Here is an 18,350-nt window from a genome sequence, read left to right on the forward strand (position 1 = left end):
GGAGTCAAAGTAAAGAGAACAGAGTTAACTAAAGTTGAGAGAGTAATGTTCATTGAAGTTGAGAGGGCAAGGTCAGTTGAAGTCAAGAGAACGAAGTTGAGAGCATGAGGTTGGTCAAGGTCTATGGAAGGAGGCTGAGAGGACAAAGTTGAGGTGAGAAGGATTAGAGGACAAGACTTACTGAGATTGAGAGGTCAAGGTTGGTTGATGTTGAGAAGTCAAACTCAGGTGAGGTCAAGAGTCAGTACTTGGATAAGGTTGAGTTCAAACAAGGTAGAGAGGATGAGGTGGACTAAATTTGAGAGGAATTGAGAGCATTTCTGTTGAGTTGACAGGGGTTTACCAGGGTTGAAAGGTGAGAGTAAGGGTGTCAAGAGGGCAAGATTGCTGAGGTCAAGGAGAGTCAAGACTGGGATTGAGAGGACAAATACTGTTGAAAAGGACCAAGAGAGGATAAATTCAAGTGAGAACTTTTGAGAAGGGTGGAGAAAGACGGTATTGATTCAGAGTGACCAGATGTCTTAGTCTGCCTGGAACTGTCCTAATTTTAGGACTGGAAGTCTGGTATCCCCAGACACAAAAATTCCTGCTTTTCAGTCATGGAAAGGAAAGTACAGAACTCAGGAGGTGGGCTAAAAAGAATAAGCTGAAACCAGCAGCTTTCAATTCTAGTGTGAAATAGATGTGACATAGTTTATCCGCCTTCCTTAGTGGCTGTTGCTCTTTTTCTCCTGTTCCTAATGCTAACGACCCTGGATCCACAATAATAGATCATCCATTGTTGGATCACTGCAATTAAGTGTGCAATTAAGTGCATTGTAATCCCGGGCATTAACAGTCTTTCCTTTTTTATTTGCTTGTCGGTTGTGCTTTGTAAGGAAAATTGTGCTAGTTTAATTTTTAACATTGTAAATATCATGACCATGTTTTCTAAGATTCGGATAATGAAAGTGAAAACAATTACAATATTAATGCCAGTATGATCCAGACATCACTGAAAAAGAAAGCTAAGTGACTGTGTTATTATTTTTTTTTTTTGAGCAAGATTAGCCCTGAACTAACTGCTCCCAATCCTCCTCTTTTTGCTGAAGAAGACTGGCCCTGAGCTAACATCCATGCCCGTCTTCCTCTGCTTTATATGTGGGATGCCTACCACAGCACGGTTTGACAAGCGGTGCATAGGTCCGCACCCGGGATCCAAACCAGCGAACCCCGGGCCACCGAAGCAGAACGTGCACACTTAGCTGCTGCACCACTGGGCTGGCCCCATGACTGTGTTATTTTAATGACAGATGGAAAGACACGTACAACTGGATTAGGGAGTTAAGTAACCCAAACAGAGCATACTGCAAAATATGCAGAAAAGAACTTGAGATTGGGCATGGTGGAGACAGGGATGTGAAAATACATGAAGGAAGACCAAATCTCACAGGTCCAGGATGAAACAGGCAAGTGCTTGTAAATCAATCAAAAGTTTACTGATCTCCCCCAAAAGACGCCAATACTCAGTCGAAAATAGAGCTGCTGAGTTGCCTTGTGCACAGCATGCTAATGAGAACATGCATTATCATACTATTCCCTTAATTGGTCTATGAAACTGAGTAAAGTTAGATTTTTCTGATTCAGAGGTTAGTACTAAATCCTGTGGGCAAACAGAAGAGGAAATTTTGGTACCAGATGCGTTGACCTCTTACAATATAGAGCTGCTTGTGTTAAATCTTACCAAAGACCATGCTTTCTAAGTAGTCAAGTGATAAATTGAATCATGGCAACAAAAAATGTTCACATTAGTTCTTACGTACTCTGAGTTGAAAATGGAGTTTCAAATTGTCTTCTGATTTCTGTGAAGATTTTAATGAAACCACAGAAAACATAAAACAAAAAATTGTTGATATCTTGTGAAATGTTGCTTTTGCCCAGTTTTCTGTCTGCTTCCTTTATAGGACTCCAATCCAGATGTACGTTAGACTCTTTATGTCCAACATTTCTATTATGCTTTTTTTCTCCTGTTTTTAAAATTGTACATTTTCTATTGTCCTAACTTCTAGTCACTAAACCTGTCGTTTGCTGTGTCCAATCTCTTATTAAAGTCATCCTTTGATTTTGTGATTTCAGTTACAATATTTTTTAGTCTTGAGATGTATGTTTAATTCTTAACTATATATTCTAGTACTCTGGAGAGATCTCCCATAAAGTCATATTTTTATTTATTTTTTCCATTAATGTTTTGAATTTATATGAGTTATAGTTACTTTAAAGTCGTGTCTCCAACGTAAAGATCAACTATAGATCTGCTTTTATTGTCTAATTTTTCTCTTGGTTTTTTGGTTATATGGTTCTGACTTTGAACATGCCTTGTAAATTTTCTTATTAAATATTGGATGTTGTTTGTAAACAACTATAGAGGTTCCAGATGGTATTGTTTTCCTCCAGAAAGGCTTTATCCTTTTATCTGCTAGGCAGATAGAATAGGGGGCTGACCTCTTAATCCTCTCCAGGAGTGAGCCAGATCTGGTTAGGCATCTCTGCTTCTTCCTGATCCCTGGGGCCTGACCCTAGGTGGCTTTCTGCTGAGACTCCAGGAAATTCAGCTTCACTTTTCAGAGATTTCCAACCTTGCTGTATACTCTTGCCTTATGCAGTTTCAGAATTTAGGAACTATCCTCGGGGGGATCCATGTTGGATATTTAAGACCCTTGATCTGTCTTTTTGTCACTATAGCCTTGTGTGATGGTTTCTCTAACTCCCAGGAGCAGCTCTCTACCTGGTTTCAAGCCTGACTCTCATCCTGTAGCTGTTTGAGGTTTAGCAAGTATACCCAGGGCAAAAGTGGGCTTTCAGCTCTCAGTTCTCTGGCCCCCTTCCTCTTAAGCCCCAAGAGACTGCAGGGAATGGTTTGTTGTTGTTGTTGGTTTCGATTTTGCAAATTGCTTTGACATCATTAGACATCTTTCTAGTCCTATTTTGTACAGAAAATGAAGGCACAGGAAGATGGTTTATCAAAATGTTATACAGTAGAGTGGCATCTTTGGTAGGGGTTTGGTTTAATGTTTGCCAGTATGACAGAAATTGTACAGTTGCATACTATCAAAAATTAGTGCTGAAAATCCCTTTAAAATCACCCAAAGTACAGACATATGATCTGTCAATAATACAACCAGTTTATTCCCCCACTGGCATTAGGTCTTTTGCCATGTTCTCAGTTGAAACCATATGAAGGAGTTGACTTGTATTGTAGGTTTTATTCCCTTTACATACATTCAGTGATTAATATAGTAATTCATTATTTTATTTCTTTAAGTTGTTTTCTTGTGGAATATAGCACAGAAATCAAGGAGTGCATTCAACGTACTTAAACAGTTTAATTATTATAAACTGAACGCTGAAGTAACCACTATCCATGTCAAGAAATAGAAAATTATTAGCACTCCAGAAACCTGCTCCCTTCTCCATGCCCTCCTCCTGCCCCAGGGGTAGACGTTACCATGCTTTTTATAGTAATTACTTCATGGCTTTTACCATTTCGGACTACATCCCAAAGCAGTAAGGTTAATTTTTTTTGCTTTGAATTTTGTGTCAGTGGAATCATATATATTCTTTTGTCTGACCTTTTTTTGAGATATAATCGATGTGTAACATATTGTTTCAGGTGTACAACATAATGATTTGATATTTGTATATATGGCAAAATGGGCACCATGATAAGTCTAGTTAACATTCATCACCGTACATAGTTAAAAAAAAGTTTTTTCTTGTGATGAGAACTTTTAAGATTTTCTCTTAGTAACTTTGAAATATTCATTACAGTATTATTAACTATAGTCACCATACTGTACATTACCTCCTCATGACTTATTTATTTTATGACTGGAAGTTTGTACCTTTTGACCCCCTTCACCTGTTTCACCACCCCCACCCCCCAGCATCTGGCAACCACCTATCTGTTCTCTGTATCTATGAGCTCAGTTTTTTTTCTTTTTTTTTAGATTCCACATATACAGTGAGATCATACAGTATTTGTCTTTCTTTCTCTGACTTGTTTCACTTAGCATAATGCCCTCCAAGTCCATCCATGTTGTCACCAATGGGAGGATTTCTTTTTTATGGCTGAATAATATTCCACTGTATACATTTACTACATTTTCTTTATCCACTCATCTGTCAGTTGACACTTAGGTTGTTTCCACATCTTGGCTATTGTAAATGATGCTGCAGTGGACATTGGGGGGCATATATCTTTTTGAGTTACTGTTTTTGTTTTCTTCAGATAAATATCTAGAAGTAGAATTGCTGGATCATATGGTAGTTCTATTTTAATTTTTTGAAGTACCTCCATGGTGGCTGTACCAATTTACATTCCCACCAACAGTACATAAGGGTTCCCTTTTCTCCACATTCTTGCCAACACTTGTTATTTCTTGTCTTTTGGATTATAGCCATTCTAACAGGTGTGAGGTGACGTATCATTCTGGTTTTGATTTGCATTTCCCTGATGATTAGTGATGTTGAGCATCTTTTTCGTGTAGCTGTTGGCCATCTTTATGTCTTCTTTGGGAAAATGTCTATTCAGATCTCCTGCCCATTTTTTTATTGGATTTTTTCTTTTTTTTTTTGCTATTGAGTTGTATGAGTTCTGTATATATTTTGGATATTAACCCCTTATCAAATATATGACTTGTAATTATTTTCCCCCGTTCAGTATGTTGCCTTATCCTTTGGTTGATTGACTTTTTTTCAATATTATGTGTGTGAAATTCAGCTGTATTTTGGCTTTAAATTCAGAGGTCAGCAAGCTTTTACTGTAAAGAGCCAAATAGTAACTGTTTTAGGCTTTGTGAGCCATAGACTCTTTTACAGCTATTCAACTCTGATATTGTAGCATAAAAGCAGCTGTGGACAAACATAAACAAATGAGCATGGCTGTGTTCAAATGAAACTTTATTTACAAAAATGTGTTAAACTAGATTTGGTCCATGGGCCGTACTTGCTGACCCCATGATTTTTTCAGTGCTGTATTGTATTCCACTAAATATACGATAATTTATTGATTGATTTTACTGTTGATAGACATTTGGGTTGATCAAAAGTAAATTTGAAGATCTAATTGGCTTTATCAAATGACTTGTGAATCGGGCAGCATCTCATCCAGCAATTAGAGGGGTTGTACATCATGGAAGGTTTTTATAGGAAGAAGAGTTGGTCACGGGAACTATTAGCAAAAGAAAGAAAGGATTATTTTTAAGCCAGGACATGTTCTTTTTTGCCAGAAGGGACAGGCAAGGGTTTTATCATGTAGATTGCCTCTTCTTTCTCTGAGGGGTGGAGAGGACCTGTAGTGACAGATTGTTTCATTGGTGCTGATTGGGAAATTCCAGACTGATTGAGTAAGATTTGCATTTCTGGGAGAAGTTGACACTGCAATTGTTAGGTCTTAAACCTAGGTTTGGTATCTGGACTTTAGCATGAGTGACAATGTTTTGGGCTTGTGGTTCTCTCTTTAATAGAACATTTCTTATATATTTCTCTTGTAGCACATGTACAAAAAAGGAATTGCTAGGTTGTAGGGTATACGTGTCATACTTCACCTTTATTTGATAATTTCCAAACTGTTTTTCAGAGTGATTGAATCAGTTGTAGGGGAGGAAAAATAGTGTTCCCTTTACCCTTCTAGGTTCTTGGGTGAGAACTCCCTGTAATAAAAAGTTAACAAGAGAAAAACAAACAGAAGTTTAATAACATGTATACCTCCTGTATACATGGAAGATACCCAGGAAAACTAAACAAAACTCTCCCCAAAATGACCTAAGCCATCACCTTAAATACCATCTTCAGCTCAAGACAAAAGAAGGATGTTAGGGGTGAGGGTAGGGGAGCCAGTTACGGGACATTACCAGGAAAAGCACAGTAAATAGGGTAAGGTTGTTATGCAGATTTAAGTGGATGCCTTCTCCCTTGATAAGAGTTTCTTGTGTTTTAGAGCCATCCTTCTCTTCCTGGTACAGAGCAGAAGACACCCTTACAAATAGAGGTTTCCTTTATGAACGTAAACGTCCCTTACAAAAGGGACAGAGCTTCTGTGTCTGCTGTTTCTTAAACAACCAGGTCAAAGTAATCCTTATGCTTTCAAAAGGGCATATTTTGGGGTGTCATATTCTGCTTCCTTTCACAATCTACACTGCTACCAACAGTTTTTTGTTCCCAAGATTCCAAATACTTGCCAATACTGTAACCACAGGCCCACTAGAACCATACAAACTGACCCCATCTCTTATCAACAGAGTGATTAAGAGTTATTTTTCAGAAAATTTGCAAAGTCACATAGCCAGAGCATGCACAGAATAGGAAATCTTGCACTGAAATGACACCAGTACTAAAGGTTCTCGCCACTGTGGAACCAAAGGACTGGGACATAACTGGAACTTGAAAGTCAGACTCTCATCAGAGGTGAGGGGTCCATTGTCTAGGAAGATCTGGTGTTAAAGCCCCTTCCACATCTTACCATAAATGTTTAAAACCTTACCATAAATGTCTAAAGCCCTCCAATCAAAACCTCCTGCCAGCTTTTCCACAGGCAGCCTGTTCTCGCTAATCGCTTAAATTTCATCCTGAATCCTGAGTCAGGGAGACATCTGAGAACTTTTGCCTTCTGTCTCCTTGCAGGTCGACTTTGCAGTAAAGCCTCTTCTTTTCTCAAAAGCTGATGCCATAATAATTGGGGTTTTTTAAATGCACATTGGGCAGAGAACCCCACTTGTGCGGTAACAATGCTTGGTATTGTAGGGTTTTGGGGTTTTTTAAAGCTATTTTGGTGGGTGTGTTATAAATTGTTACCTACTTATGTCATGAATTTTGATGCGGTCTCAGTGAGTCGAGGAGTCGAAAGAAAGATTTCTTGGACTGTCAAGGTCTGGCAGTAGTGCTCTTTTATTCAGAGAATAGCATGGGGACAGGACCCATGGGCAGTGAAGAGCTGCAGGCATGGGGACAGGACCCATGGGCAGTAAGAGCTGCAAACATGGGTTGAGGGTAGGGCTAAATTTAAGGCATAGGTATGTGAGTTATCTCTTTACAAGACAAAGGAAAGATTATGTAGAAAAAAGTCATTAAAATGGTATCAGTGTAGGTGGGGTCTGCTTATTGGGTGGTCCTATAACTTTAGATAAGAATCAGATTGGATCAGGTGCTTCCCAGAGGATGATATAGATTGGTATGTAGGACAAGTCACCTTGAGCTTCTCTACCTGGGGCAGCCTTGATCCTCATCAAATTTGAATTTTTCTTGATGATTGATGAGGTTGATCACTTTTCATATGTCTATTGGCCATTTATATTTCCTTTTTTGTATATCTTCTATTGCAATGTTTCAGGTCTTCATTGCTTTTTTTTTTCCACTGGGTTGGTGGTCTTTTTCTTATTGTTTTGTAAGATTTCTTTATACATGCCAGGTTATAAACCTTTTGGTCTTCACTCTTAGTGATATGTTTTGATAAACAAATTTTCTTGAGTTTATTGTAGTCTATTTTATTTCTTTTTTACTTTATGGTTACTTTTTCTTTTGGTCTTTTTAATAAAAATTTTTCCTACTCCAAAATATAATTATTTTTCTGTATTATTGCTAAAAACTTTGTTTTTGCCTTTTATATTTGGGTCTGCATTCCATCTGGAGTTGATTTCTTTGTGTACCATGTGAGGAATTATGATATTGTTATTTATAAGAAATATGTACATTGTTGTTGTCCCCCTTTCTGGCAGGGAGATCCTAAAACCCTTGAAATTTCCTAAATGATGAGAGCAATCAAGATGTATTTTGTTATGTTAATGAGGTGACTTTTGGAACCCGCCCTGGGTAACCTAAAGATGGGAGCTGGTTGCCCAGGCAGTCAACCCTGTGATCAAAGGATTGGAACTTTCAGTCCTACCCCCCTAGGCTCCAGGGAGGGAAGTGGGCCTGGAGGTCAAAGCAATTTCCAATGACAATGATGTAATCAATCATTCCTATATATTGAAGCCTCCATAAAAACCCTAAAGGTTAGGGTTCAGACAGCTTACTGGTTGGTGAACACGTGGAGGTACTGGGGGAGTGGCCTGCTCAGAAAAGGCATGCAAGCTCCAAGCCTGTTCCCCATACCTTGCCCTATACCTGTCTTCCCTCTGCTGTCCCTGGGTTATATCCTTTTATAATAAACTTGTAATCCAGTGAGTAAAATGTTTCTCTGAGTTCTGTGGATGGCTGTAGCAAATTAATTGAACCAGGTGTTACCACCCACGGTGTGGGGGAGTCATCTGCCTGCCACAAGACATGCCAATAGTCAAAAGGCAAGGTGGTAGGAGAGAAAGGGTTTTATTACAGCTCACTAGCAAGGGGGAAGATGGCCAACTAATGTCTGAAAGAACCATCTTACAGAACAAAGACTACAGGCCCATTATATAGGGGGCTGGTCTCCAGGTATGGACAGATATCTGGTCTTAGTTCCTGATAGTCTTTTGTTTTACTGGATGTCCATCAGAGACCGGAGCAATGCCCTATACCCTGATCTTTCAGTTGTCATTGATGATGACTATCAGCACAGACTCTCTTCCCGGGGGTCATCACATCCTAAGGAACTCAAAAGAACAAAGTTATCAACTTATAGCAGTTAGGAGGGGCCATAAAATCTACAGAGCATGTCTGGGTTAGTTAATCAGAGGTCATTCAAAGTTATAATATAGTTTCTTTTCTACAATGTGGCTTCCCTCATGTGAACGTTGTGTTGAACCAGTATCACAAGAGGAGGGCATTGGAACCTCTAATCTATATCCAGTCAGTCAGAAGCACAGGTGACAACCGCTACTTGCATTTGCTGTCTGAAGTTGGGGGAGGGGGAAGTCTTGTAGGACTGAGCCCTTAACCTGTAGGATCTGACACTATCTCCAGGTAGGTAGTGTCAGAATTGAGTTGATTGTTTGGTGGTGTGAAAAAAACACACACATTGAATGAACGTTTTCCCTAATGTATGTAACAAGTTGTCCAAACACCATTTACTGACGATAACATCTTTTTCTTCCTGCTCTTCTGTGCCTATTTTGTCATAAGTCTGTTTCAGACCTCTGTTCTGTTGCATTAGTTTATTTGTGGATTGCATTGTGGTTTTCAAATTAACTTTGCATTCCTGGAATGAACTCAGTTGATCATGGTATACTGTGTTTTTGGTACGTTGCTGGCTTCTTTTTATAGTGTTTTCTTTAGGAATTCTGCATTAGTGAAATTGGCCTATTATTTTCTCTTTCTGTCTTTTCAAGTTTTGATATCAAGGTTATTATGCTCGCCACATAACTAGAAGATTTTTTGTTGCATTGATGTTATTTCTTCCTTAGTAGAATCCATTGGTAAAGCCATCTGAACCTGGAGTTTCCTTTGTGTGAGGTTTTTAATTATAGATTCAACTCTTTATAGGTTATAATAGTATTCAAATTGTTTATTCTTCCTCTTTTAGTGTTGGAAAGTTGTATTTTTCTATGAATTTGTCCATGTTGTCTAAAATTTCAAATTTATTGGCATAAAGTTATTCATATTATCCAATATCTGTTTGTTGCACATAGAATTTATGTTGATACCCTTTTCATTTTGAATGCTCTTTTTTGTAACTTCTCTTTCTTCTGTGTCAGTTTCACCTGAGATTCATCAACAGCTTTTGGCTTTGTTGATTCTTTTGTTACACACTTGTTTTACCTTTAATTAATTTTTGTTCTTTATTTGCTTTTTCCTTTGGGTTACTTTTTTTTAAGTTTATGAGGGTAGGTTCTTAGCTCATTCACTTTCCATCTTCTTTTGTAATATATGCTTCTAAGCTCATGAATTTAATTTTAAGCATGATCATAGCTGTGTCACACAGTTTTAATATGTAGTATGTTAATAATTACTCAGTTTTATAAAAATTTTCATTTACCCATGAGCTATTTAGAAATGTTTTTGCTTAGTTTATAAACATATAAGATTTCGTAGTTATTTTTTATTGATTTCTAACTTAAGTGCATTATAATCAAATATTTTCAATAAGTTCTTTTGTGTGTGTGTATGTGTGTGAGGAAGACTGGCCCTGAGTTAACATCTGTTGCCAATCTTGCTCTTTTTGCTTGAGGAAGGTTGTCGCTGAGCTAATGTGTGCCAATCTTCCTTTGTTTTATGTGGGATGCCGCCACAGCATGGTTTGACGAGCGCTGCTAGGTCCACAGGTGGGATCTGAACCTGCGAACCCAGGGCCGCTGAAACGGAGTGCGTGACTTAACCACTAGACCACTGGGCAGACCCTTGAGTTCATTTTTTTTGTATTTGTTGAGACTTGCTTTATGACCTAACACATGATCAGTTTGTATAAATGATGTGTGCTTGAAAAAAATGTATATTTTTGCAGTTGTTGGGTACCTAATAAAAACTTAGCCATTTGGTCAAGTTTGTTATTTGTGTTTTTTCAGATTTTCTGTATTGTTAATTTTTTAAATCTGTTCCGTTACTGAGAAAATTGTGTTAACATCTCTCATTGTGACTCTTTGTTTCACCATGATATTAAATGGTCGTATAATTTCAGAATTATTGCATCTTTCTGGTGAATTGAATTTTTCTTCTAATGAAGCTTTGCTTGCCAATAATGCTCTTTCCCCTTAAAGCCTATTTTGTTGCATATTAATATGGCTTCACCAGCTTTCTTTTTAATCTCACCCTTTCTGTAAACTTAAGTTTTACATGTATCTCTTATAAATAGAATAATGCTTTTAATAGTCTCATCTTCAGTTGGATCATTCAATGTAATTTTTTTGTATATTTGAGTTTAAATATACCTTCTTTTTATGTGTTATTTGTTGCAGTCGTTTCTTTTTGTCTTTTTTTTTCCTCCTTTGGATTACTAATACTTTATTATTATGTTGTTGTTCTGTTAGTTTGGAAGCTATACTTTATTCTTCCAGTAGAGGTTACACTAGAGATTATTATGGTCTGTAGTTTTTGGGTTTTTTTCCTTTTACTGTCTTGGTCTTGTGGGGGGGCAGAATATGCTACCCCAAAATGTGCCACTTTGGCGTGTGTATTGTTTTGAGGTAAAGGCAGTTAAGACCTAGCAGGCTCAGGAAAAGCTTTTTACCTCTCTTTTAACTGCCTAAAAGAGTTTAGATAGGAGGCCTGTACCAGGAAGAGAGTTATTACCAGACATGACTTTTTATATCAGAAACAGTTATCTGCATGGCAGGGCAAACACTTGTTTACCAAACATTTGCTCTTCTCATCATCCTGTGAATTGTCTTCCTCCCTTTTGGAACCTGAGAGCTGTACCCACTTTTTCCTTAGCTCGGGATGGTATATAAGCCTCAGTTGCCTTACTGCCTGTGAGTCTCATAGCTTTGTGGAGCTCCCATACATACATAATTAAATTTGTTTTTCTCCTGTTAATCTGTCTTATGTCAATTAGGCCAACCAATGAACCTAGAAAGGAAGAAGGGAAAGGTTTTCCTCCCCAACAGTCTGGTTTTGGTATCAGGATAATGCTGGCTTCATAACATGAATTGGGAAGTGTTCCCTCCTTTTTTATTTTCTGGAAAAGATTGTGTACAATTGGTATTACTACTTCTTTAAATATTTTAGGGAATTTGTCAGTGAAACCATCAAAGCCTCAAGTTTTCTTTTCAAATGTTTTAAACTATAAGTTCAGTTTTTTAAATAGATAACACTATTCTAGTTAGGTATTTCTTTCTTTTACATTTTCTAATTCGTTTTTACTTGAGTAAAGAAACCCTATTGATATTGTTTGTGGATTTATGCACTTTGATTTTTGTGTGTTGATTTTGCCACTTTGTTGAATTCTCTTAACTGTGATTGTAGTAAATATTCTTTTTTTTTTTTTTTGAGGAAGATTAGCCCTGAGCTAACTACTGCCAATCCTCCTCTCTTTGCTGAGGAAGACTGGCCCTGAGCTAACATTCATGCCTATCTTCCTCCACTTTATACGTGGGACGCCTCCCACAGCATGGCGTGCCAAGCGGTGCCATGTCCGCACCCGGGATCTGAACCAGCGAACCCTGGGCTGCCGAGAAGCAGAACGTGTGAACTTAACCGCTGCTCCACCAGGCCGGCCCCAGTAAATGTTCTTAATAGAGAAACTTTAGAAATATTCTCATTAAACCTAGGAAGAAGAAAAGAATATCTATAATTGTAACTACTTTTCAGTACTATTTTGGATATCATAGCCTATGTAATCAAACAGCAAAAAGAAATAAATGGTATGAAGTTTAGAAAGAAAGAGATGAAAATGTCATTTTTATGTGCAGATGAAATGTTGTATACCAAGAAATTTGTCTACCCAAGAAGATTAAAACTACTAGAATGAAAAACTTCAACAAAAACAGTGTGGCTCTTCACTTCTAAATACTTCATAATTTTCACTTTGATTTCCTCTTTAACACATTAATGTATTTTAAAACCTTTTAGCTTTCATGTGTATGGATTCTTACTGCAAATATCTTTTTGCTATTGATTTTTAAGTGTTATCAATTGTAGTCAGTGAATGTGGTATGTATGTCAATATTTTCTACATGTGTGAATTTGCCTAGTTTTCCTTTCTGCCCTAGAACAAGTTTAATTTTTTATAAATATCTTGTATGTATTTGATGAGAAATGGCAATCTAAATTTGCTGGGCTCAAAATTCTATATATACCTATTAGAAAACTTGTTAATTATTTTAGTCATCTTTCAGTAATCATGATTATAATCTGCTTAATCTGTTATGTTAAGCTCTTCTAGTATGTTTTGTGTGTTTATTTCTTCTTATATTTTTACCCATTTTGCTACATAAATTTCTAAGCAATGTAGTCACATAATATTTTATAATTCTAATATCTTCTTGAAAAATTGTTTTATTTATCGATATAAAGTATTCCTTTTTGATGGTGTTTGCCTTGAATTCTGTTTTGTCCATTATGAATATTGCTATGTATTGAGCCCCCTGGCCCCACTAGTTTTTTATTGGTATATCATTTTTGTAACCCTCTACCTTCCAACCTTGTGCTTTCATTTTTTTTCTTTTAGTGCATTTCTTGTAAGTAGTGTATAGCTGGATTTCTAAAAATTTGAGTCAGAAAATTTCTGTTACTTAATAGATTACTTCAACATTTACTGGGATTATTGATATGGTTGTATGTATTTCTACCTCTCAAAACAGTGATTGAGAAAAAATCAAGTAGAAACCAAGAAAGAAAAGAGAAAATATGAAAGTAAAATTGAGGTTCAAAGTAATCATCTCTCTATATCAACATTGAAGATGTAGCATCATCTTATTGTAGCATTTGAAGTTGCTTATGAGTAGTCTTTTTTTTCTAATTCTCATCCCTTTGTTAGTAGGCTATCTTTTCATTCTTTTTGAGATTTTATTTTTAATATTCTAAAGTTTTACTGTTACTTGATTAAGAATGGGCTCTTTTTTTGTTGTGGTGGTGGTTATTTGTTTATTTTTGAGGAAGGTTAGCCCTGAGCTAACATCCACTGCCAATCATCCTCTTTTTGCTGAGGAAGATTGGCCCTGAGCTAACATCTGTATGCATCTTCCTCTATTTTATATGTGGGACACCTGCCACAGCATGGCTTGATAAGCAGTGCTTAGGTCTGCACCCAGCATCCGAACTTGTGAACCCCTGGCCATCGAAGCGGAGTGTGTGAACTTAACTGCTATGCCACTGGGCCAGCCCCTGTTGTGGTTATTTTTTATTTTGTTCTTTCTGTCTGAGAACTCATGTCCTCTCTATATATTGTATACTTAATTACTAATTATTTAATTATTGCCCTTCCTCCATTCTCCTTATTCTCTAATTCTAAAAGCCCTAACAGACATATATTAGAACTTTTGGATCTAGCTTTCATAATTTACCTTTTCTTTCATTTATCCCAATGCTTTCTGCATCATTCTAATGGAATCCTTAGGTTGTATTTCTAGTGTACTAATTTGGTCTTAAGCTATATTCAGTCACTATTCTGCTATTCCATTTATTTTAATTTGGGTTTTGTTGTTACTTATTAATTTCAGAAATCACTTTCTTCTTTCCTAAAGCCTTTGCCACACATAGGTAACAGGGCATCAGCTCCTGTTTACCATTGTGGAATCTTGTCTAGTTCTTTTTAGATACTTCTTTGTTTCTGGTATATGGAAGGTGTTCTTTTTTGTTTTCAAGGGCAGCATTATATTTATTAGTATTTTTATATCATTTCTATGTATAATAACATAATTTAGGATGGTGGTTGATAGCATGGACTCTGAAAGCTGGGAGCCAAGGTTCAGAGCCAAGGTTCAAAGCCAAGTTCTGCCTTTTTGAGAAGTTAACTCAAACCCCCTGTGTCCCATTATCCTTACTTGTGATCATCATAATAATACTTACCTCATAGGTTTTTGTGAGGATTAAGAGATAATATATGTCAAAACGCCTGGCACATAACAAGTGCTCCCTATCAATTGATAAGTAAATCTTAGCTGCAGTTACTTGTGGTGGTTGGTGGTGGTGGTACGTTAGTTATCATTATGCGATTGGATGGATAGTGGAGATTTTTGCCATCTTTTTGTAATCCACCATACCATCCCAGCCATCCCTTATGTAACTTTTTAAATTGAAAATTGAATCTAACTGACTTAAATAACTTTTGGCTCCTCTTTCTTTTCTACAGATTGATCCTGAATTAGAAAAAAAACTGAAAATGAATAAAATATCGTTGGAATCAGAGTATGAGGTACAATATGTTAATATAGTCTCTCTTTTGTAACAATCTTCCATGGCAGTGACTGGTTCTGTCTGCCTAAAGGTAAATTTAAGTTATTACCAGTGCAGAAAGAAGTTATTTCCCTTGAACATATGGTATTGGGACAACTATGTAGTCATTTGAAAAGAAAATAAAGATGGATATGTATTTTATATACTACAAATGAATAAATCCTAGATGGATCAAGAATTTAAAAATAAAAAACAAAATGTTAAAAGTACTAGGAGAAAAGAATGGAGATTCTTTCTTGTGGTCTTAAGTCAGAAAAGCCTGTTTAATACAAAACCTAGAAGCTTTTTTTTTTAAGATTTTTTAAAAAGATTTTATTTTTCCTTTTTCTCCCCAAAGCCCCCCGGTACATAGCTGTATATATATTTTTTCAGTTGTGGGTCCTTCTAGTTGTGGCATGTGGGATGCCGCCTCAGCGTGGCTTGATGAGCAGTGCCGTGGCCGTGCCCAGGATCTGAACCAGTGAAACCCTGGGCCACCAAAGCAGAGTGTACCAACTTAACCACTTGGCCATGGGGCCGGCCCCAATACAACACCTAGAAGCTTTAAAAGTAAAGGTTGATGAGTTCATACATAAAAATTCAAAAGTGCAGTCTAAAAAAAAAATGTATATAAAGTCACTAGTTAAATGAGAAATCCTAAAAATATTGTTTATCTTATCATGATGAATTAATTTATTTAAATATGAAGAGCATCTATAAACCAAGATGGAAAATTTAACTCAGTTGGTCAGTAGGAACATGGGCAAAGCATGTAAAGAATTCAGAGAAAAGGAAATAAATATCATTCTTAAACATAGGAAGAAATGCTTAACTTATACTAGGAATGTCAGTTAAAATTATAGTAAGGTGACGTTTTTCACGTATCTGATTAGCAAAAATCGAAGAGTTTAATGGCACATTGTATTATAGGATGTGGTGAAGGGAGGATGTTCCATCTCTTTTAGTTCACTTTTTGTATGAAAATGCATGAAAGTTACCGTGGGAGTGGTGACAGAGGGTGAAGAAACGTTTGTGTTCTTGCCTTTTGTCCTGCGTTCTGTTGTGCTTGAGAGACACTTCACACTAACTGAAGGTAGATGATGCAAACTGGAATTGAAGCTGGTTTTTATTGCCCAGAAGGGCTTTGCTCGTGGCAGCTATGGGGAGTCTACTCGTACTGAAGCCCAAGCTCATTTCTCAGGTGCAGGACAAATCATCTTGTTCTCTTTTCTTCCTTCTGGCAGACTTGAGGATCACCACGTTTGTTCTTTTCTTCTCATTTCCTACCATCACCCATGCTAATCTCTGCTGGTCATTATTATGCTAGATCAGCCTTAGAAGTTGGACTTTGTTTTCCCAGTTTCTTCCCTTTCTTTGTGTTCTCAAAAATAAAGCTTGTGGACTCTTTTTCTGTTTTAATACTTTTATTCTTAAGGGGGAAAAGATAGGCATTAACATCAATAGCCCGCAAGGAAAATTCTAAATCCTAAGAAATATGAACATTTATTCAATTATTATGCTTGATATGCAATTGATTTATTTGCTAATATTACAATTGAGCGCCTGTTGGATTCTTTCCACTCAGTTATTTATTCATTCAGTGATGTCCTAATCAAAGTGACCGGGCTCCTACACTAATATATGTATATATACTTTAATTTTTATGGCTCTATAGAAAATAAAGGACTCTGCTTTTGATGACTGGAAGAATATTCGAGGACCCAGGCCTTGGGAAGATCCTGACTTCCTCCAAGGACGAAATCCAGAAATCCTTAAGACTAAGACAACTTGACTATGCTGATCCTTTTTTTCTTTTTTTTAACAAAAGTGTTCTCAACTGGAATTCCCATTACATGCTCCTATCATGTAAGGATGGGAAGTAAAATGGGAAGAAAATTTCAGACCTGCAGAAGCCTGGATGTGAGTAATTTGATGTCAGATGATCTTGATAAAAAGTCAAGTACTGGTTTTTATACGTCCCAACTTTTCCATTTGCAAATGAAAATAATGATGTTGACTACATATACTTTATACTGCTGAATAAAAACGTGAATACTGCTACTTAGAGAGTATTGTTTATTCCACTCCCAACTACCCTCCCATTTTCTTTTCCACCAGCTACCAGAGCAACATTTTGATACTTCAGTCTGATTCCTAATGAGAGTAGCAGGTATGGAACCAAAGTTCTAACAGGAACATCAAGCAGAGATTTTATGTCAAACCTAGTAGGAAAGTAATATTGATCACAGTCTGATAAGAGTCTTGGTTTTATTTATAATACTTCAATGGTATGCTAATCAATTTCCAAAGCATCACCTGATAATTTTAGTGATATCATTAAAATGTGTTAAGGAAATTATATTATTGTTCCTGAGTAAAGCAAAAAATCATGTAGTACATATTATATGTAGATATGGCAAAAGTATTGAGGTAATCCACAGATGACTGCAGTTTGCTAAACACTGATTTAAGCTATGCTTTATGCCTTAACATAATTTGCATGCAAATAGTGTAGTTTTTTTTTGTTTTTTTTGTTTTTTTTTACTTGGGGTTTGCTATGATCTAAACACTAGGCAAAAGGGTAGAATTGAGGGAAGTTAATTTTTTTTCAACTCATGTTTTTCTCTTCACCCCCGTCTTGGGCAGCCTTGTCTTCCTACCTTCTGATATTTTCATGCTGAGAACCAGATGCCTAAAGTCTCAATTGAAATACACCTCCATAATTGCAAAAAATTATAAATCCACCTCACCTCTTCCCTAATTAAAAATCTCTATTTTCGGTGGGTTAGTTTTAGCAAAAAGGAAAGCAAGCTGATTATCTAGTGCTGATAATTTGTGATAGAGATGATTCATTAGTTACCTGAGGGACCAATTGGATTTCATAGGCAAACAAAAAAGAGAACCTCTACCTAAACCTCATTCCTTGTACTAAAAGTAACAGAAGGATGAGATTTAAATGTAAAACATAAAACCTTCAGAAGAAAATGGCGGAAAGTCTTCAGGACCTATTGTATAGTTCTTGATAAATAGTTTTTGCCAAAAAATTCATAAAAGAAAAACTTGACAAAAAATTAGACCTCGTCAAAATTAAAAGCTTTGGCTCTCCAAAGATACTTTTAAAAGGATGTAAAGGCAATCTTAAGACTGAGAGAAAATATTTGTAAACTACCTATCTGGCGACAGATTCATATCTAGAATATGTAAAGGACTCCAAAAACTCAATAGTAAAAAAGCAAACAATCCAATTAGAAAATAGACAAAAGAATACAGAGACATTGCACTGAAGAGGATATATGGATGGCAAATAAGCACATGAAAAGAATATTTGACATCACTAGCCATTAGGGAAATACAAATTTAGACCACATTGAGAAATCACTACATACCTGTTAGAAGAGCTAATATAAAAAGTAGTGACAATACCAAATGCTGGTGAAGATGTGGAGCAACTGGTTCTGTCATCCAATGCTGGTATAATACAAAATGGTACAACCAGTCTGGAAAACTGGCAGTTTCTTAAAAAGCAGCACAGGGGACTTAGAGTTTCCTGTCCAACATGTAGGAACCTTGGAAGTCATAGCTTCCATCCTAAC

General features: G+C 36.6%; 1 protein-coding gene across 1 annotated transcript in view; it reads left to right on the forward strand.

Annotated features, from left to right (window-relative positions):
• Nucleotides 1–16,818, forward strand: part of LOC124233750 (cytochrome c oxidase assembly protein COX16 homolog, mitochondrial-like) — a 74,918-nt gene extending 58,100 nt beyond the window's left edge. Inside the window, exons 5-6 of the mRNA XM_046650921.1 lie at nucleotides 14,675–14,737; nucleotides 16,433–16,818. Of these exons, the coding sequence (XP_046506877.1) occupies nucleotides 14,675–14,737; nucleotides 16,433–16,549 (180 nt within the window). The 3' untranslated portion in view covers nucleotides 16,550–16,818. The remainder of the gene's footprint in view (nucleotides 1–14,674; nucleotides 14,738–16,432) is intronic.
• The last annotated feature ends 1,532 nt before the right edge of the window (nucleotides 16,819–18,350 follow it).

The sequence above is a fragment of the Equus quagga genome, unplaced genomic scaffold (genome assembly GCF_021613505.1).
Source record: "Equus quagga isolate Etosha38 unplaced genomic scaffold, UCLA_HA_Equagga_1.0 220_RagTag, whole genome shotgun sequence".
In the NCBI taxonomy this organism is placed as follows: Eukaryota; Metazoa; Chordata; class Mammalia; order Perissodactyla; family Equidae; genus Equus; species Equus quagga.